The following is a 21,462-nucleotide window of genomic DNA, read 5'->3' as shown; positions in this document are numbered from 1 at the left end:
TAACACTAACCCAGTCACTACTCAAAGACCTTCTAATCTGATATAGTAGCTGCCCTCCCTGAATTGAATAAGAAGCATGTGCCCAACATGTGCAGGGTTTTCCAAGTACAAACACTCACACACATACAAGCAAACTGCTTTGTCCACCAGATTTAGCACATGATGAATTAGTGTCTTGTTCGATTGCTGATAAAAAGCCAACTGCTGCTGTCCAACTATGCAGTGGCCTACAGCGCGGCCTCCTGTCATGACTCAGTGCTGAGTTGGACATTAGTATGTCCCTTCCTAGTATCCTGCGCAGTGTGAGAGAAAGGGCCATTCCTCATCATTGACCCTGGACTGAGATTAGCATCATGGGAACTGCTGATAGCAGCTGGGGTCCTGGGAGGTTACACAGGAGTTCATCTGAGTTAATCCAGTCAGGTCGACGGGGTGCCCTGTCAGTCAGCATGTACTAAGCCAGGGACTGACCTAAACATGCTCAAAATACACATTCTACACTCTTAGAAATAAGGGTTCCAAAAGCGTCCTTCTACAAGGGCTGAGGTTCTACCTGAAACCATTTGCTTCTGAAAAACCCTTTGCCCTTTGAAAGGGTTTTTCAAGGGTTCTTAGTAACAATAAGGTTCCAGTAAGAACCATTTTGATCCATAGAACCCTTTAAAATCCCTTTCCTGAATAAAGGGTTTTAAAAGGGTTCTTGGTGGAACCCTCCAAAAAGGTTTTATAAAAAGGTTCTACTTGGAGCCAAAAAGGGTTCTCCTATGAGGAAAAGCTGAAGAACCTTATATGGTTCTACTTAAAGCGGACCTAGACCGGAAGTTCCAATTAACGCTGTTTTTTAGTGTGTATCTGCATCATGACCTTGTTTAAGAAGCCCTGAAGGTTCTAAACAAACAGTTCAGCCACTGCTGAGAACGATGTGTTTTATTGTAATCTCGGGCTCAGCGAGATCTCTGAAAAAACCCGGTCCGGTTACGTTAACAGCGGTTCTCCGGAAGATCGCAGATCGTCCTGCTCCGGGCACTAGTCCGGGCACATCCGGTTGCGTACATTGAACCGCAGAAGAAGAATAACGTCCGTTGTGGAGGTGTTTCACGAGCGACAGTGTCTTCTGACTCTGGGTCTGACTCCAGGTCAAAGTCATAAAAGGGACTGCGGTGGGGAGTCATGACGAAGCTATTTTTAAACGTTGTTAAAACAATGCGGGTGTGCTGAATATGTCACTTCCGGGTACTGGCCAATCACAAGACAGTTGGAAAGCCGGGGTGAGAGTTGAGTTTGAAATATCGCAGCTGGGGAACAGCGTCAGAAAAGAGGTTTTCTATCGGCTCGTTTACAGCAACTAGGAGGTTTTTGACCATAAAAACAATTTAATGTATGTAAGTAGACCTCCATAACTAACATATATTATGTGCAACAGGACCACTCTATGTGAGCTTTAACACTTTCATTTCTAAGAGTGTATGCACATGCATGAGGCATGGTGACATTTTTAGTTTAGTTTTAGTTGTGTTTTTATGACCAATTTGATGACCCACGGTATAAACATGCATTTATTGATTTCTTTATTTCTTTATAGGTAATTAAAAATGTAAGAATTGACCAAGCCCCTTAAACTGCATCCCCTTGTGTGACAGGAATCATAATTATGGTTTACTTAGAGCGTTTAGGGTGTGGACTGCACTTGATTTACTCCCACAAAAATAGTGTGATTTAGTGGCCTTTCTCTAGCACCACCCAGTGGACTCGGGAAACAACAGCAGCTCCCTCAGAGCAGCATCCAGAACTCTTGAACATTCCGAGCCGTGTCTTTGCTTCAGATTGTCGACTGGATCCTACATTTTCTTTCTTTATTTATTTAATTAATTATGTTCTCTACTTTTATATCTTAGAAGACATTAATCATCAGCCCATTATTGTTTCTGCCCTGCGCTTATATTCCATTTATATCCTGACAGAGGTGTGGTTTCCCGTAATGGGTTAATGGATGTGGAATTTACATGTGTATTTGTTTTTCTTGTTGAAAAAAAGGCAAATAATGTAACAAGCAAAAAAAAACAAAATAAAAACTACCTCAGATTACCTCACCAGGTCATTCTCCTTCAAACCATAATCATTAGTTGCAGCCCAACTTTAAAGTAAAGTAGCAACATGGTAATAATAGTATGGTCATAAGTAATATTTTCACAATACAATCTCATTCTCTTAAACTCACCAAGAACTTTCTCAAATGTTGTGCTATGTAGCCATAGCAGGGAAAACATGAATGTATACGAATCACAGCCATACATTCTGAAGACAGTGTTAAAGAAAAGAATCCAACTTACTTATAAACCACATTTAAAAACAACAACATTTGACCAAAGTGCTGTACAATAGTAAAAATTTAATAAATAGACAAACATAAAAACAAACAACATTAAAGATTTAAAAAAAAACAAAAAAAAAACATGTGCGTAGACAATGACAAAACACTGAGACCGTCTCAAATGCAAAGGAAACAGGTGAGTCTTTAGGCAGTGAAGAGACCTTCCAAATGTGGAATGGCAGTCCAAAAAGGTAGTTTAAAAGTCTGCAAATAGAAATATTTAAACAGAAAACTGTTATTGGCATCATGTGTGTGATGTTAGAGAAAGACAGATCCAGCATCTAGTTTGAGACATTTTTAAGACTAAAATCAGTTGACATTCTCCACAATATTATCTTAACCAGGTAAGAACATTTCATTTTCTGAACTGACTTTTTCCACACAGATCCTTGGAAAAGAAAGGCCTTGTGATTTCTTACTTTTTATATTGAAAACCCTACTCTTATTGCATGTCTCCTTTTATAAATCGTGCAGTTCATTCATTTTGCATACTCCCCTGTGTTATATGTGGGTGGCTGAAACTGGGTGTGAGTCTCTTTCGTCATCTTCCTTCAGTGCAACACTGCCCTACGACAGTCACCGTAGTCTATGGAAGAACATTTTGTCTCTCATATTTCAAGTAAATTGTCAATTTGTCCATCATCTAATGCTGAAACTGCAGAGTGCAACAAACAGAGGACTCCTCCACTCACGAGTGTGTCAGGGAACTCCAGTGTACTGCCCCACATCTCCACCCTTGGTGGCGCCATATCCAGTTACTTATTTGTTTCTGTGTGGGTGAGGCATCTTCTCGTAGAAGAGCAGGTACGCCGTCCTCTGCCGTTGTTGACAGACAAACTTTCCCGATGTCTGCCAGACATTGCTGTCGTTGTACGTCAGCCAACTGTCGCTCAAGTCGCCCGACGTCTCTGTTTGTGCGCCGTCACAAATGTAATGGCCTGTGGGAGAGTGAACACACTTGTTAATGGCGCAAGTGTTGAGACGGATTGTTATCAATCTGTGAGCACAACAAAGTACTCACCACAGTGTGACGTGCTACCCAAATGGCTAATGATGCTGACCAGAGAGTAGCAGGTTTGGGTAGAGGGAGAATTAAGATTCACTTCCAGCTCCCGTGAGAGAATAATTGGGTAGTCCAACTTAATCTCTTTACAAAGTGGAGTGTATGCAAACCTCTTTAACTGGAGGATCAACACACTGTTGACAGGCAGAGGAGACACAGGGAAGACGGTTACATCACAAACTGACAAAGGAAGACACGACTGTAGATGGGTCGTAGGTCATAATTCTTACTTTGGTAGGTTTGAGAACGAAGACCTCTGTGTTGACTCCACTGCACCACATTTACATTTATACTCCAGCTTACTCTCCTGCAACAGAAACAAATAAAGGACGTTTAAACTGTTTTTAAGTGTGTATTGGTGGAAATAAATGTGTTTGAATAAATATCTGATTTACTTTAAGGTACTCCTCCAGACAGTCACTCGTGGAGCCTTCAGGCACCAGGTCCAGGGAGAGGTTTATGTAGTCCTCCAATATAGCTGACTCCATACAACATCTAGATAATCAATTGCCGATTCAAATGAAAACAAAGTTACATAATCATAAAATAACAGAGAGACATTTGAATCTCAGTGGTTAACGTTTGGGTAAACTGTCCGAAGCGTTCACGTACCCTCCGCAGGTCCTGGTGCTCAACATCTGGAAGGCAATGTGAGCATTTACAGGGCAGGTGTAGTTGATGCCCATGATGTCCGCTGCTGTCTGGAGTGTATTTGTTAGAGAGCCCATTGTATTCAGCACACAATTGAGGAACTCGTGAGCATCCTGCAAAGGAACATAAGATAATGTGAGTGAGGGAAAAAAAAAGGGTTCAGTGCATTCTCACTAAAAAAGTGTACTCACCTTCTGATCGTCATCCTCAAACTCTGTGTCAACCTCAGCGATAATGTCTTTGAAGGCAGCCAGGACACAGGTCTTCTCTGTCTCGTTATTTGAGGTGCGGCAAAGTTCAACCTTCACAAACCCACTGGAAACATCACAGAAGAAAAGGGAAAAATGTGATTTCAATATCATGATTGCAACATTGATTTATGATCTGTGTGAGCGTCTGTACAGTGTTGTACCTCATGATTTTAGAGTTTGGACAACTACTCCAAACCTCCTTCTGGTTAAGAACCTCCTGGACAAACAGTTTCAGATTCAGCAGGCCTTGCAGAGTGGAGTTCATATAGCAAGTTTGCTCCAGGTTGGGCAACCTTCAATGAAACAACAGATAACATTAGTCTGGAAATTGTTTTTTATCACTATATGAATGATTTTAGAATTGTTCAGAATTTGAATGTATTAATTTCATGATGAATGGAGTATATTTTTAGGTGTGGGCTTCTCTGCTCAAGCTGCTTTCCCCACAACCCTGCCTCAGATAAGGGGTAGAAGATGGATGGATGAGGCCACCTATTCAGCACACACAGCTTTACATGTCAAAATACATAAACCTGTCAACTAATCACCACCTGGTGGTGAATTTGATCAGATCTCAGGGGAGGATGTTGGACAGATGCAGCAGACCAACACAAACAGCAAGGGTCTGCTGGGAATACATGTATGGTTGGGGTTCCTTTCAGGTTGGTCTTCAGAGTTTTGACCACATCTTGCGGGTGGTGGACAACATGGAATCCAAACAGCTAAGGCCTGTTTGGATTCAAGACTTGTTGATGCTAGATGGAGATGGTCAATCTAGGTTCCAACCTTCACCTATGAAGGTGAACACGTTGTGGGTAATGACTAAAAGAAGTTGAGTGTTCGCCCGGCCAGAACTTATTGGAAGAAGAAATTCATTTTCTCTGCAGGGTTCCTGGACTCAACCTCAAAGCTATGAGGGCTCAGATTTCCAGGAGATGCTCAAAGTACAGCGACTGCTCCTCCACATTGAGGAGGAGCCAGTTGAGGTGGCTTGGGATCTGGGAGGCATCCTCAGCAGATTCCCCAAAACACCTCAGCTGACTCCCACCAAGTGAGAGATCCTAGGGAAGACTGAGCACATGTTGGAGAGATAACATCTCTCAGCCAGTCTGAGAACACCTTGTGTTCCCTGAAGTTGTTGGAATGGATTGGGAGGAGTGTCTCGGAAACCCTGCTTAGATTGTTGCCCTCTGACCCAAACCCAGATAAGAGGACAAAGACAAGGACACATCTACAGTTACAGTGCTCAAGCCTCTTTTTCTAATACTTACCCGAGGCAGAGTAACTCTTGTCTGTGGATATGTCGTTTTTGATATTGTCCAAGGAAGCTTGATCTGCCAAAGTTTGGCTCGGACTTTAGATTCTTTTGTTTTGGGCTGTCCTGCTGAAGGTTTGCCCCCTCTTCCCTAGGAAACACAACAAGAGAGGATTACAGTGTGAAGATTGCTTTCGTCACCATCTAATGAGCTATTTTTTATGGAAACAACAATTGATGCTAAACCCCAGTACTTACACGCTGAGGACCAGCATGTTCCTCATGTGCTCTTTCCTGAGGTTACATCTAAATATTTCTGGTTGAGGATCAGAACTTGGTCTTGCCATTGATGTCTGACGGGATAAGCTTGGCTCTGCCTGTCGACTGCCACCAGGCCTCGTCGGGCATGACTGCCATTTCAAAGAGTTATTAGGCTCAGGAGCAACTTCAAGGTTTTCCTTTTTATTGCTGGGGAAGTCCACCCTCTCACCACACCTTTGCCTGCCTCTGACTCTGACCATGGACAAAGGCAGGCTGTGGCAGCTTGGCTTCAGAGGCAGTAATGACGAGAACCCAGATGTTGCATCATTGCTGGGGACAGACGACCTCCTACCAAAGGCAACTCCAGGTTCAACTTTCCCACCGATAATGAAGAGATCTTCATTACATTTACTCATGCCATGTCTAGCTGGGTTGACCTGTTTTGAAGAACCATTAGCTTCAGCAGAAGCTTCTGGATTCTCCTCTTCACTATTGTCATTGCTAGGCGATTTGACACCAATGCATCTTGTGACTCTCTCCACCACACTGCGGACGGATTCAAGGCTGCTGTCATCTGTGTCGGACTCACTAAACCATGATTGGATCTTATCTTCTGTGGCACAAGATGAAGAGATGTTTGTCGATTTTGTCAGGTCAATATCCACCTGCCTTTGTCTCTGTTACAAATAATTAAAAAAAAGTAGTCAGATATGAAAGACACACAAAAAAACTTGCAGTGCAGAACATCAGTTCACATGTATAGGTCTACCTTCAGTTGACTGTAAGGGAAGATGAACATCCTTGTAGTGCTGTTTTTAATGTTACTTTAATTAGTTCGGCATTGTTTGTTTATTCTGGGCATTTTGCAGAAGTTGGGATTTCCGCCTGCCTTTCCTTTGCCAATTTTCACCTTCATTTATTCGGCGTATTTGTAATAAAATTCTAAATGACGTAATTACAAAGAAATTACACGTCATCGGAATTTTGGAGTTTTCCTTTGAAGTAGTGGATGACTGCATCCCGGAGGAAGGCCGTAGTATATGTCAATCTTTTGTCAGTCCATCCCAACTTCCTCTGCTGTGGGAATGAGACCACTGTCTGGTGATAAGATAAATAACAGATGTATCTCTGGAAATTAGTATGAGGAAAAAACGGGTGAAGTGGTCCTTTAAGGGTGAAAAGATACACTCAACAAAAATATAAACGCACAAAGAAAAACTTGTAGTTATTGTTATGTGACAAAACAGAGTAACTATCCAAAAATAACAGTACAACTTTATCAATAAAGTGGCTTTAATTTGCGAGCATTAGGATTTCAAAACAAAAGTCCTGGAGTAATGGCAGGAAGAACACAATGTGGGTTGATGATCCAGGTTCACAAACTTCAATAACATGTGTGTCCACCATTAGCCTCACGCAGAGCGGTACACCGGCGACGCATGGACATCACCAGGTTGTCGATCGTGGCCTGGAAGGATGGTGCACATTCAGTTGTGTTGCCACAGCTGTAAACGCTCAACCCAGCACTCAGCATGACAATGTCACGCTCCCTCATGATTTGTGACATCTGTGGCATATTGACAAGTGACAAAAGTCCACATTTTGGTGTGCCCTTTTATTGACCAGACCATAAGGAGTGTCTGTGTACTAGTCACACATATTGACCACCACTTTGCCATGCTCCATGACTCTCGTGAGTTGAAACACTCAATCTGAGATTGTAGTCAATAGGAGTGACAAAGTGACACTGGACTACTGGGTTTGAGCAAAACAAATCATTCCATAAACAAATGCATCAAGAATCTGAGCAAATGTCATGACATTCTATTTTTGTGTATTCTTATTTGTGTACTTGTGTTTGGAGTCATTTAGAGGCAGTGTTTCTCAAATAGCGGGTCATGAGACCAAATCCTAATTTCAATAAAATAACTCAAATACACAAATTTTATCTGATGTTGATTAGTTAGTGAGTTTATTTTGGTGTCACGTGTCATGTTGCTGTGAAACAACCTTTTTCCTGTGAGTGTGTGCTTTGTGGGTCCGCCCATTTCTGCTTGTTTTACAGGTGTCTCCAATTCAGCAATTAAGCTGTGGACTTAAAAAGCTGTGGAAAAGCTGGGTCAGCTGTGTGTGTACGCCATTCAACCTTATTTCTTATTACCAAAGGTACGTGGGATACTAGTGTATTTTTTATTCATTGGTATAAGTTTGGTTTGAATTGTGTTGTTCTCTCTCTTGTAGACCCAACAGCTACTTTTGGAGCAGCTCATTTTAAGTTTACATTATGTTTTATTTATTGTAAATTAACTTTTTTATATACGGATTACGTTCTGTTTGCCTCTTTGCTTTTCTTCTTTTAAAATATCCAAAAGTTTTTACCTTGTACCCCGCATCCCCTGGATTGTACGGGGTTCGTAACATTAGGCCACAAGTATTTTACAAATAAGTACATTTGCATACATACGCAAAGTAAACACACATTGTTATAAATTAAATGGCAGCATTCTGCACCAAAGAAATAGACCGAAAAGGTGCATTCTGAAGCTCAAGATTATTTTCCTTATGTTCCTGACTGTCGATGTGTGATTTATAAAACAAAAACCCTTACAATCAAAATAAGAACATACATTTATCTCCAAAAGACATTTTAATCTATCGTCATATGTGTTCATAGTGTGTTCATTGAAATGTTTCCTGAGTTCAAATAGGGATGTACTTCATTTTAATTCTGAACCCTGTTCCACACATTCACACCCTTAAGTGATATACAGTTGTTCTGGATGTTTGTTCTAAATGCTGTATTTGTTCAGAAAAAGCTTTTTTGTTTGTCAAAGCTTTTGTCATATTTTAATAATTCATGTACCAATCATCATAAGTTGATCCGATGCACCTCAAAAGTGGTCCGTAAAGTCGACAGTCAATTTAGTACAAGCACATTGTGGATACTCTTTGACATAATGCTCTCACCAACCTCTTACCCTAATCGTAATCATCCCAACTAAGTGTGGAACCCTAACCCTAATTAAACCAAATTCTAACTCTAACCCTAAAAGCAATTATTAACCCTCAGAATGCCTTCTAAAGTTGTGAGGACCAGCCAAAATGTCCTCACAAGGTCAGAAGGTCCTCTCAAAGATAGGTTTGAATCAAAGATGTGTCCTCACAGCCTACTTTACACACACACACACACAAAAGTGCAATGTCTTTGTATGCACTCCACTCCCATCACCGTCGCACACCTGCAGGTAGGTAAAGGTAAACCCCAGGGGTGGGACATCGTGGGCACAACATGTGACTTGATGGTCAGTTGTGTGCGTGTATCAGACACAGCAGAGCAGAGCAGCGGTTATGGCTCAGGTAAAAGTAGCAAGAGATGCTGTGAGAGACTGTGAGGAGGTTTACTCTGACATGGCAACTGTCAGTTCCAGTGCAGGTGAGTCCAATAACTCTTTAAATTCAAAATGATTTTTTTTTGTTTTTTTTAGATTAGTTTAAAAAAAGATTTTAGTTCAGCAATGCTTACAGTCAGTTAGAATTAAGGTGCTATACACAGGTGGTTGGCGAGTGAGTTGTTTTAAGAGAAATTATACATGGATGTGTTTATGTACATATCAAAAATATTAAAATGTGCTAATTATGAGCGCGTAATTCTTTTTCCCACCACTATTTAGAGCTTTATATTTTATGTTAGTACATTTTTTATAGATTTAATAATTTTTTTTTATTTTATAACTTTGAGACAGTTTGAACGGTTGACAAACTGCCAGGTCAGCAATTCTCAAATCAGCATGCACTTTTTGTCTTTTCCAGCGATGCTCATATGAATACTTCAGTCCACCTTTTTGGCAGATTAGTCACTTTCGAGTCTGTGCTTTTTAATCTTCGTGAAATCCTCCCGTTTCTGGCGTTTCGTTCTCACGAGCTCGTCTTTGGCAGCTAAAGCTCTCGTGCTCTCAGGTTGCCTGATGGCAGTGGGAACCATTAAGTCACTGTAATCCCTCCTTTTTCAGAGAGTCACTGGTGAAATTTGCTCTTAGAATTTAGGGACACTCGTTTTTATCACACCAACCTGGGAAACACAAGGATGTCAAGAAACTGGAGAAAAGTCTTTTCAGCAAACACGCCTTGACCTTTTCTTTCACCCCTCCTCCTGAAAACAGATATAGGAGAACCAGTGAGGAAGGGGTCATTGTGTGAGACCTCCATGGTTGCTGGTCTCGGCCGACGCAGCAGGGTTTACCCCTCCCCAGCCAGGAGACGCCACCGCACCACCTTCAGCCACAAGCAGCTGGAACAGCTGGAAGTGGCCTTTGGACAAAACCAGTATCCTGACATCTTCTACAGAGAGGAGTTGGCTCGCATCACCAAACTCAACGAGGCTCGCATACAGGTAAGATGTCCTTAAAACAGCCTGATAAAAGGCATGGGGTTAATTAACTTCACTATGTCACGAGGTCTCAAATTTGCAGCCCCCCAATTAATTTTATGCATCCGTATCAAAATAAACACTATTATTTTGAAATTACGTGAAATATCATCCGAAATATTATTATTTTGATGTCTTTTTCTCAAAAAGTTCACTTGAGATCCCTGACCAAATCATTCATTGTTTTTTGACCATTTCACTGTAACACTTAATAATATATATATATTATATAATAATAAGTACACACTATTAGCATTGGTTAAGCATGAATAAATATTGACTTCATCATTTATAACGCATGCATACTCATTAGTATGTAGTTTATAAACGCATTTAGAGATGTTTTACTCGTGTGCTGAAGTGTTGGCATGTGCTGAGCGACTGTTCCTCAGTAAAAACTACATACTAATGAGTTTTCATGCGTTATAAATGATGAATTCAATATTTATTAATGCTTAATAGTGTGTACTTTAAAGGTGCATTATGTAATAAATCTAAAGCAACTGGCCATAAAATCCTCCTAATATGTCACAGAGACTCAGGAATAATGTTCATATAACATATCGAACTCACCAACAACAACAGTACAGCCAAAATATTTGCATTAAAAAAAATATTTTGCAGTCTGCAAATCATGTTTATGTTTTGAAATCATGTTTTGGCATGTGGCGCCACCTACCGCCGTCTACCAATCATTGCAGTCAGTAGAGTAAGCTGCCGAGCAACCAAGGGTTGCCAGTTACGTCAGAAAATGAAACCTAAAAGACCTCTGTATTTTGAATTTGAATGTAGTAACCGCTTCTGGCCACATTCTTACATATGGCACCTTTAATAATAAAGTGTTACGCACAAGAAAAAAAACGCCATTTTTATCATGATTCCATTTCGTTCAATGTTGCACTATAAGGAAACACAAAAAACAAACCCATGTTGAACTGCATTATATAACAACACATGTTCCTGGTCCCACAGGTGTGGTTTCAGAACAGAAGAGCCAAGCAGCGTAAGCAGGAGGGAGCCTCTCGGAAGATCCTCTCGGTGGGTGTGATGTCAGGCCACAGGGCTCTGCTGGGAGGCATGCACGTCCAGCCCTCCAGCATGGCCCGACAGTACTACACCCAGCCGCTTGCTCACATCCCCCGCCTTTCCCCCATGTTGTCCTCGGGGACGTACTCCGCACACCCAGGTCCTGTCAGCCAGTGCCCGTGCCCCAGTGTCCCAACTCAGCCGGCCTCTCAACGCCAGCACGATGACTGGTACAGCCCTCTGATGGGCAACCTCTCCTCTACCATGTTCTCACTGGCCTCCATGCAGCCTCTGGACCCAACCTCTCACTGGAGCTAAGATGTAACCACTTGAATGTGTATTTTATTTTTTTTTGCTTTTACAATAAAACATACATTTAAACGATTGATTTAGTCTGTAGCTTCAAACAAGACCCTTCATTTTCTGCTGCAGACATCTCAGTATAGACTGAAATTTATGTTGTTACATTTTCTTTAAACTGAGCATGAAACTTTTTTTTTATCATTTTTATAAGCTTTATTATTATTATTTTGGAAATAGAAGTAAAAACTTTCATTACAGTTTTGACAGTTCATGTTCAGATGTTGTTGTGTAGCTTCCAGCCCCCTCTACTGGTTTTTTTTTTAAATTGCACACTCATTCATTCCGTGGCAATTTAATCATATTAAGTGAAAACTGTTTAAAAATTCCAGAAAACTATTAGTTAAATTAGTTATTAACAACAAACTCTCACAGGTTTTGCTGCATTAAATATGCATTTTTAATATACATAACACGATTAAATTAATGAATGTAGGATGGTTACTCATCAACCAAACAGTTTTATTTTAGTTTTTTTATTCCTCAGTTTTATATAAAAATGATTTGCTATATCCCTTTAGAGGCCATTTGGAGACCCTCCACCACCCCTTCACAGTTAGACATTCTCCATCTTCATTACTGTTCACAGCGCACAGACACAGTTACAATTTCTCTATTGTAGTTATTAAATATGAATCAAGATGGTCGCTGCCCTTGCCTACCTTTAATCCATATTCACGATGCTTTGGCCACCATCTCATTTGTGTTTTATGTGCAGATCAAAGGCAGCAAGTGTGATATTGAATACTCAGATAATTCACAGTATCTGCCAGGAAAATTCATATTTTCTGATCTCACACACACACCATAATCCATAAGAGAGACAACACATGATCTTGAATTGATCTATATATATTTATTTTTAATTTCTCACATACTTTTTTCTTTTAAACATTTGCATTCAACAACCTGAATTGATTGAAGAACCAATACTGGATGGCAAAAAATAGAATTCATCCATACAAAAAATAGTTGAGAAATCACAGATTTAAACACACTAAAGACCTGAAATGTTATATTCGTACAGTGCTAATAAACACAAAAATCTCTGTCCAGCTATTTATTTTTGCTCATTTAATCCTCGTCAAGGATCTGTGTATCTTTGAAAATCCTGGGATGTAGTGTCAACTGTGAAATGTTGTTTTTCTCTTTTACTTCTCTTTTTGCTGGTGAAGCTATTCTTTTTGTAACAACACACACCAAACGGGTATATTTCAAACAGACACAAATACAGTTGTACGTTTCAAAGGCAACTAATGGACGAGCAGTATACAAACGCTTTCCTACAAAACTGTGAAGCTGCAGCGACGGCAGCATCCACCAGTGTGCTTTATGTCTAGCTTATCCAGTGATAAAGAATCAGCACAGCGCAGCACAGCACCGTACTGATTTACATTCACTTTATGACAACAGGTAAAATGGTGAGGATCTGCTGAGCTGACAGAATATCGGGAAAGGAGATGGAGACTGAAGATTACTGCGGGGAGTTACCTCAAGAGGAAAACGTGAGGATGGTGATGTGACGACGTGCCACACCATTCCTCCGGTAACACGATTTTTGTTGCTCTTCGTCTCCACCTCGTAACTTCAACGAGGTTTTCTACTCTACACGACATCACAGACGATAACGTCTGAGCAAGGTCACTTTCTGTTCACATGAGAACAAAACCTGTTCATCTCATCGTCGTCGCAAAGAGCGAAGGCAATGAAATCACAGGCCGAATCATTTGGTCCCAACGGTTTTTCTTACAAGCCACAGTCTGAAATGGAAACGGGTCCAATTTAAAGAGTAGCACCACTAAAAAAACAAAAAAAAAACACTTCTGTTCACCTGTGGGCAACACTGTGTCGTCCACATACAGTATTATGAAGCAGCTGAATATTACAGGGAATTTTGAGCCTTACTGCATCAGGTCACTGACAAGAATCAAAGAATCAGAAAAACTATAATATAGAACTGACATTATAATTGGGTGAATTAGCCCTTTTAGACTAATTCACTGGTATTCCAACTACTGCTGCTTTCCAGTTTGAAATAAAGGACTACGACAAACCTTAATAGAACAAAAAAAAACTGACTGATTGAAATCCTGATTGACTGTGAGTGAAAAAGATATCCTCTATGTAACGCAGCTTCACAGTTTGGCCTCCTTGTACGTCCACTAACGACTCCACTGCTCTCTGCAGATCCCTTGCAGTTGTTGTGGACAACAATACATGTCGTGACACTCCTATTCCAGTGATTTGGCAAACTCTGCGTAATCTATAAAACCGTCGTTGTTTTTGTCGTCGTCCCTCAGAATATCGTCGATGAGTGAAATGAGGTCGTCCTCCTTCATTGGCTGGCTGTCCTCTCCTCTCTCCTAGAAGAAGAACGCAAGACAGAAAGCACAACTGTCACAACAAGAGCGACCATGTGGCAACAATACATTATATTCATCAGGACAGCTACAGTATTTATATTTTATTAAACGGATAAGCTTTGATAAGCAGTAAAAACATTGCTGATGTGTGTTTTTCAAACGTGAATCTTTGCTGCTTTTTCTTTTGTATAATTATCACTGATTTTATCTTTGGTTTTTGAGCTGTTCTGAATATGTTGCCTTAGGCTTTTCTAAATAGACTAAATAAAAAGTAAAATAATCACAGGAATAAAGAATGAGAAAACCTGCACATGTTAGAGCTTGGTCCAAATTGAGACATAATTGTAAACAAGTAGAAATCAAAACAAACTACTTTTGCACTTCCTGTTTCAATATAAGGTAACAATCTGTTTGTTGCTTGACTTTCACCACATTTTTCATTGAGCCTCTGCAACATAATAATGAAGTATCAGTATTTATGGTAAATAGGCTTCATGTTCACACACAGTAAATACACCTACCTCTCTGTGTACATGTGTGATCGCTGTGGCAAGCTCCAGCCCGTCCAAGAGGTTGTTTCCATCATAATCGTGCATTTTGAAATAATGCAGCTGAAGCTCCTGGGGTGTCATTTCCTTCTCTGGTTTGTCTATCACTCCATCCAGATGCTCCATGATGTGACTGGCGAACAAAGGTCAAAAAGCACAATGCAGAGTTTGAACGCTGCCGGCTGTGTTTACGGTTTGTTTGTACAGTGTATGCGGATAACCTATTTAAATGAGGAAAAGTCACTCACTCTTTGTCCTGCACCATGTTTTTATCTAGGCGGCCGTGACCGTGGCTTATGTGAGCTGCGCTCTCTACAATGAGTGGCTGCTGCTGCTGCTGCTGCTGGTGTTCTGAATGAGAAGAAACACCGAGCAGACAGCAGGACAGGAGGAGGAGCATACTCCCCCAGATCTGCACACCAGATCTTCTGCAACTCATTCTGCACAAAGGAGGTGAGAGACAAGACAGACGAGATAGATAGATGATGAAAAATAGGAAATGTGTTAGATAAGATAGGGTAAGATTAGTAGAATTACCGTCGAGAGTCCAGTCCATTTTCAGCTGATTTCAACAATTCATATATCAAAACATTTGGCTCACTCAGGACACTGTTGCTATTATTAATTTTTTTTTTTTTAAATATTTAACTCTTTCTGCAATTTTTCTTCCATAGGAAGTGAATTCAGAGGGCAGATAAAACAGATATGGATGCTCTTCTTGGTTCACTAGTTGGAAATGCTGAATCAGGTTATATGAATCAGATATAGACAGATAGACAGGTGGAGTTAAAAGACCAGTGCACAGTGTAACATGTGTTACACATTACATATACAGAACAATCTATTTCTTCTATTCTTTTCTATCTTTTTTTTCCTTTATTGTCTCATAATTGTAATAGATTAAGTGTTTTATCTTTGAACACCTGTACTTTCCATTTGCTGCACTAAACGTATAACAAAAAACACTTAAACTGGGGGGTTTTTTTCTCTCTGTCTCTGCTTTTAAATGCCTTTTTATTATTATTATCTCTGCTCTTTATGACAATGTCATGTGTCGGGTAATGTTTTACCACAATTTGACACTGTATTTGTAGTTTCTAAAGACTTAATTTCCATGTGTGTTACGTGTGTCACTTGCCATGTCAATATTGTAAATACGAATTCATTTCTTAATGTATTGCCTGGTCAAATAAAATGTATATATCTAACCTTTATATATAACCCATACATATATGTAAAATTGTGAACGTTGATATAATCGTAAAAAGGTACCAGAGGCAAAAATGTCGCTAAGTTAACGGTAAACTGTTTGTGTAAATATTAGCTTTAGCCTCCTGTAACATTTTCTATTCTATACATTCTTCAACTAAAGCATTCGCGTTAGCTAAGAAGCTGTGCTAAGATTTCAAACAAGCTTCGTGAAGACAAGCAAACCACTAGCTGTCAAAGACTAAGTTAGAAAAAAATATATAAACTGTGTCACCTACATGCACGTAATGCGTTTCCTCGCCTGGCTCCGTGTAGTGGACAGTTATTGTTTGGAACAGATGACAACTGACTACTCTGAGTCACAACTTGCTTGTCAGAGCCACGCCGCTTGCCGTAGCCCCTGTTGGACACGACAGCTCAATATGATTGGTTAATATAATCAGAGAGTCAACACACGAAGCGAGATAGTTCAGTGCACCGTCTCCAAGCCACAGACTTCAACAGTGTGTTTCCGGAAGTCGAAATTAAACTAATATATGATTTCATCGACAAAATAGAACATTTTAGCTAACGTTACGAGATTGTGTATCGATGCCAGGGGGTGGTTGCAGAGGGAATTTACATTCGTTGTTATGAACAATGAACTGAAAACACTGAAATACCTAGAAAATACATACAGTGCGCGTTATACCACATGGCCGTGATCTATCTTGACAGAGAAAAAGCATTCCATGGTACGTCAGCAGGGGGAGGGCGACTGAGAGAGATCAGCAGCAAAAGTAACATTACACTCATACTGTATGTATGCTGGTGTTGTGGACGAAGGGGAATATCGACGTGTGTCAAACAAATGTCAAGTTTCCAGAGAGAAAATGACGCTGCTAAATCTCTGTTACGGAGGCTCGAGGTTATATTTGATGTCACACAGTAGTTGTTATAGACTTGCAGTAAAAAGCAAACACATCTCAATGTAGTGTGTATTTTGGCCTGTGGTTCATAGGAATAGTTTGGTGGTTTTGTTATGTTAATTCTCCCTTTCCCCTATCAGTCCTTGTACTTTGAAGAGCGTTAGTTAATTTGAGTTGTCTTTGTACAACCTTGGGCTTTATACAGTGCCGAATGACAAATGTCATATTTTGTCACTGAGCCACAAGTTTGACCTGCCAATTCTGCTGAACACAGATCAGAGCACGCCAGGCAGTTACAAATGTTGTTTTTTAAATCCACTGAGCACATCTACAAAATGAACACTCGACAGCAGCACCATATACGGAATATCGTGCACAACAGCTTGGTTGCACACTTCCAGCAGTCTTTGCAGTCTTGGCTGCTAATACTTAAGGCCCACCTAATCCAGTTAAAGAGTTAGTGGAAAGGAATAGGGATGAGAGTCTTCTTTTGGACAGCTATAGGTTATATTATTTAGTGGAGAAGCTTCTAGTTTTTTACCTTCAAGTGTGCAGTCATTTTCAATATTTATAACACCTGAAAAAAAACAAAAAACAGTCCGGTGGTAATAAAGCCAGCCCAATAACAAACATTGTTATCATTAACAAATATGGCATGTCTACAAAGACAACACAAATAGCAGTAAAAGCAGTTTACCCCTTACAGCTATTTAACCAAGGTCCTAAAACTACCTTGAATTTTAACACACCACGTGTTAATAGTTCTTTGATTGTGTGACAATTCACTGGTGTGAAAAGTAAACTCAAATGTTAGTTTTTGTTTTTCTCTTTCCTGCTTTGAAACATTACATTAAGTTACTATATGCATCATCCAGGTAGGAAAAAGTAAGCAAGATAGTGGTTTACACATGCAGTGGAGCTGCTGGTGTAAAGTAGAACATTAACTACTCGAGTGCTTCCCAAAGTGTGGGACGTGACCTTCTGGTGGGGCTTGGAGGTGTCACAAGGTGTGCCTCAGACTGAACTATAAAAATCCTCCCATCTAGCATTTACTCACTAATTGTGTACATATTTATCCTCCACATGAGGGATGAAGCTGGAGCCAATCCCAGCTGACATAGGGCGAAAGGTGGCGTTGCACTCTGGACAGGTCGCAAGTCCATCCAAACAGAGAGAGACAAAAAAAATTCACTCTCACACTCACAGTCAATTTAGAGTGTCCATTTAACCTCATCTTTTTGGACTGTGGGAGGAACGAGAACCCACACAAATGGGGGAAACATGCAAACTAACCAACCAGTACTAGCCATTTAATTGATACACATTTAATATACTTTTTTTTTGTATAAAATGTATCAAAATATGTGTTGATAAAATACGATATAATACAAATCTTTGATTTATGGCCCAAATAGTCGTCAAATTATCAATATTGACCTACTGTATATACCTGTCTTTGGCTGTTTGTTGGCTGGAATTGTCTCCAGCTCATTTTATAAAAATAAATGAATATTGGGATCATAGGGACAGCATATTTGAATTTCAGTGCTATCTGTTTGTGTATAGTAGATCATTAATGTATAAATCTGGACAGATTTTAGCTAGCTAGCTAGCAGAATTTTACTCACCTGTTTATCTCGTTGAGGGCCGAGCCTGATGCTTTCCAGCAAATAAAAACTTCTTGAACTTATTACAATCTTCATTATCACTTGTTTGTATACTTTGTGTCAGCCTAAGAGGTATAGTACTCAAGAAAAGGTCAAAAGTACAGATCAATACCGTGAAAAAAACACAGACCTGGCAACCCCTAATAGAAAGGGTAACCGTAAACAATACTTTAACACCTAGATTCTCAGAGTAAAACTAGAATAATAACAATCATAATAATAACGAATAAAGACAATAACAAATGCGAAATGTTGTTAGACTGTCATTTTACATAATATTGGTCGAGTTGACACCACAAAATTGATTAATTGGAGAAAAAAAAAAAATCATAATTCCTACCTTTCTGTTCGCCCTGACCTCCTGTGCCTGACTGTAGTAACTCTCCCTCCCTCCTCCTCCCTCCTCCCTCCATCCTCCCGCACTCAAACACACGTTTATTTCCCTCCTCAGTTTGCAGTCGTGTCCGGGGAGTTCAGTCACCACCGGGACAGAGCGACGATGGCATCCCGGGTCTCCTTCACCCAGGTCCGGCTGGAAACCGAGGTGGAGCGCTGCCGGGCCGAGTGCCAGTGGGACAAGATGCCGACGATCATCGAGCAGATGCAGGCTGCGAGGTTCCACGAAGACGGTGAGCAAGTGGTTCGTCCACACACACACACACCCCGTAGGAGTGAAGTTGGGGTCGGGGGGTGTTTAAAATGTTGAGGTGTTTTGAGGAGGTTCAAACTGCAGAAGTCACCACAGAAGTAAAGAAGTCATGTTTGAGAACATGCAGCAGGTTGTTTGAAGGATTCTGTCAAAAGTTGTTGCAGTGAAGTTATTTTCACTTCAGGAAGTGAACAAAAAAATCAATGGCTACAGAAATGCTCTTTAATTCACTGCATTATGAAAACATTAGGATTGACTGTGTCTCTCCCACTCTACATGTTTATAAATTATTTGAATTAATTCCTAGACTATGTTTATTTCTCTCAAGAGTGGACTTTTCTTGATTTTCTTTCCCAGCAGAGAGGAACAGTACAGTACAAGTTGGACTTTGGACTCACAGCTACATAGACTGAGTTCTTACAGGTTTCCACAACTATTCTCAATTATTCTTGGGGGTTAGCCAAATAAGTATGCTGGGTTTTTTTGTATATATAATAATATATGATTAGGTATAATGTTAGCAAAATGTGTTGTTGTTCATATATCAAAATGTGTGCTTTTACTATAGGGCAGAACGATTTTTGAATAAATATATAATTGCGATATGATTCGCGATCTCAGAGGGAATTAACACATTTTTACATAATTATTGTCATTTTCATTCGAAAAACATATTTCTAATAATTACTGTGATATTTGTGCAGATCTGTGAGAAACGAAGATGTTCTCTTCAGTCTGTAGAATAAGATGTGTATAGATCAAGACAGTAATTCATGATATTTCAATCATGAATTAAATTCAATATGAACAAAATTATATTTTGACACATTTTGTCTTTAACAAATATTACACTTCCCACAATTTGTAAAATTGCAGGAGGCCATATGGCCGATTAAATTTTGATTAATTGTGCAGCCCTAGTTTTTACCTTCACATTGATATTAATTTTAGGTTTTACAGAAATGGCAGGAACAGAAAAATTACACACACTTCGGGTAAAAACATTTATATGGATGCTGAATAAATCAAGAATCTTCATAGAAATGGAAGGAAAGAGCTCCCGTTTACAGTATTGTTTTTGTTTTGATGCTTTCCTTTCTTTTCTATGGAGCCCCCCAAGTGACATGAGAAAAAAAAAGACGAGAAAAAAAATGAAAATAAAAAAACTTGAAATCTCAATTTTCAAATTCGAGCTCGAGATCTCGAGTTTCCAAAAAAATATTTTTTAAAAACTCGAGTTTGAAAGTTGAAATCTCGAGTTTCCAAAAAATTATGAAAACATTTTTTTATTTTTTTTTATTTTTAAATATTGGGTTTGGAAGTCGAGATTTTCAGAAGAGAGTTTCAAAAAATAAAATGTTCCTTTTTTTCATAATTTCTCGACTTCAAGTTTTTTTTTCCGTCATTTTTTTTTTCTCATCATTTTTTTTTTTCTCATGTCACTTCGGGGCTCCGTACTATTCACTGTTAGGAACAGGATAAAAAAGAAATTTCAAAGGTTTCGGCGACACATTCTTGCCTGATATAGGTCGAGCACTGAAACAATGCAAATACATTTATCAACAGATGATAGACAGTGTGAAGGATTTAAAAAAAAAAAAACGTTCCAAAAAAGTATGTTTTTGTGAGACAGAAATGGCAGTAAAATAGCAGAAATGGCACATATTTGCTCTTGTCCATATTTATATTGTGAATTGGCTTGTGAGTCAAGTCTGTGAACTTCTAAATGTTGCTCCTAAAATAAGTGGGATATTCCACAAACCAACAACAACAACAACAATAAAGAGTTCTTAGTTACATGTGTGTGTTAGAGCAGGGTCACAGAGAGGTTGCCAGATGCCTCCCAAGAGTAAAATGTCACTGGCTGGATGTTTACAGTACACAATAAAAGACTGTGTGCATGATGAATGGTATCCATGTAGGCCTATTGTATGTATAGACCTATAGGACGAACCCCCTGCTGTTTCCCATGTGAAGCAAGACTTTCCAGTGAACTATTCACTGCCTGCCTTTTTTTAAACCCTCAAAGTCATTCCATGCAGCTCAAAGAAACACAAACACACTCATCATCCTGTGCTTCATAAAAAGCCTAAATTTGGTAAGTCACTAATGTGTCTGCCGCCACCTCTCTCACCTTAGCAAAGTAAATATATTTCCAGGCGATGTGACTGCACGTCTGCGGTGATCGGGGCCCTTAATTGACTGATAGTGCAGAGCTGCACTTTCTCCCTGCCTGCACATGCAGCCATGTGTTAAATCAGCATGGTGCCTGCTCATCTGACAGGCTCGTTCAGCGGAGTGATAAAGGAGGGAGGTACACAAGACATTTGGTCAGGATAACTCCTCGGCATAAGCCAGGGGTGTCAAACTCATTTTCACTGAGGGCCACATCATCATAATGGTTGCCCTCAAAGGGCCAGATGTAACTGTCCTACAGAATCAATGTAACTACAT

The 21,462-nt window shown here is 39.8% G+C and overlaps 3 protein-coding genes across 3 annotated transcripts in view; 2 read left to right on the top strand and 1 right to left on the bottom strand.

Moving 5' to 3' along the window:
- Positions 1 to 9,124: 9,124 nt before the first annotated feature.
- Positions 9,125 to 11,622, top strand: prop1 (PROP paired-like homeobox 1; the record flags this gene model as incomplete). The annotated part of the gene is made up of 3 exons (XM_083897236.1): positions 9,125 to 9,285; positions 10,013 to 10,242; positions 11,251 to 11,622. The coding sequence occupies exons 1-3, from the start codon at positions 9,201 to 9,203 to the stop codon at positions 11,620 to 11,622; spliced, it is 687 nt and encodes a 228-aa protein (XP_083753362.1). The 5' UTR covers positions 9,125 to 9,200.
- A 925-nt stretch (positions 11,623 to 12,547) lies between these two features.
- mcfd2 (multiple coagulation factor deficiency 2, ER cargo receptor complex subunit) lies at positions 12,548 to 16,122 on the bottom strand. The gene is made up of 4 exons (XM_083897207.1): positions 16,063 to 16,122; positions 14,824 to 15,015; positions 14,549 to 14,708; positions 12,548 to 14,027 (listed from the first exon to the last, which is right to left on the bottom strand). The coding sequence occupies exons 2-4, from the start codon at positions 15,012 to 15,014 to the stop codon at positions 13,896 to 13,898; spliced, it is 483 nt and encodes a 160-aa protein (XP_083753333.1). The 5' UTR covers position 15,015; positions 16,063 to 16,122; the 3' UTR covers positions 12,548 to 13,895.
- A 512-nt stretch (positions 16,123 to 16,634) lies between these two features.
- Positions 16,635 to 21,462, top strand: part of ttc7a (tetratricopeptide repeat domain 7A) — a gene marked incomplete at both ends in the record, with an annotated part of 52,472 nt that continues 47,644 nt past the window's right edge. Inside the window, 2 exons of the mRNA XM_083898193.1 lie at positions 16,635 to 16,691; positions 18,811 to 18,988. Coding sequence (XP_083754319.1) covers positions 16,635 to 16,691; positions 18,811 to 18,988 — 235 coding nt within the window. The remainder of the gene's footprint in view (positions 16,692 to 18,810; positions 18,989 to 21,462) is intronic.

This window comes from Microchirus variegatus (genome assembly GCF_963457635.1).
Source record: "Microchirus variegatus genome assembly, chromosome: 11".
NCBI classification, from domain to species: domain Eukaryota; kingdom Metazoa; phylum Chordata; class Actinopteri; order Pleuronectiformes; family Soleidae; genus Microchirus; species Microchirus variegatus.
This window is presented reverse-complemented; position numbering and strand designations above follow the sequence as displayed.

Bases quoted from the DNA above. Each gene is read 5' to 3' on its own strand.
- mcfd2 (XM_083897207.1), bottom strand. From the start codon at position 15,014: ATGAGTTGCAGAAGATCTGGTGTGCAGATCTGGGGGAGTATGCTCCTC. The intron at 14,709-14,823 runs GTGAGTGACTTT...TTTGTTCGCCAG, and splicing joins AACATGGTGCAGGACAAAGA to TCACATCATGGAGCATCTGG. The intron at 14,028-14,548 runs GTAGGTGTATTT...TTCTTCTTCTAG, and splicing joins TCACACATGTACACAGAGAG to GAGAGAGGAGAGGACAGCCA.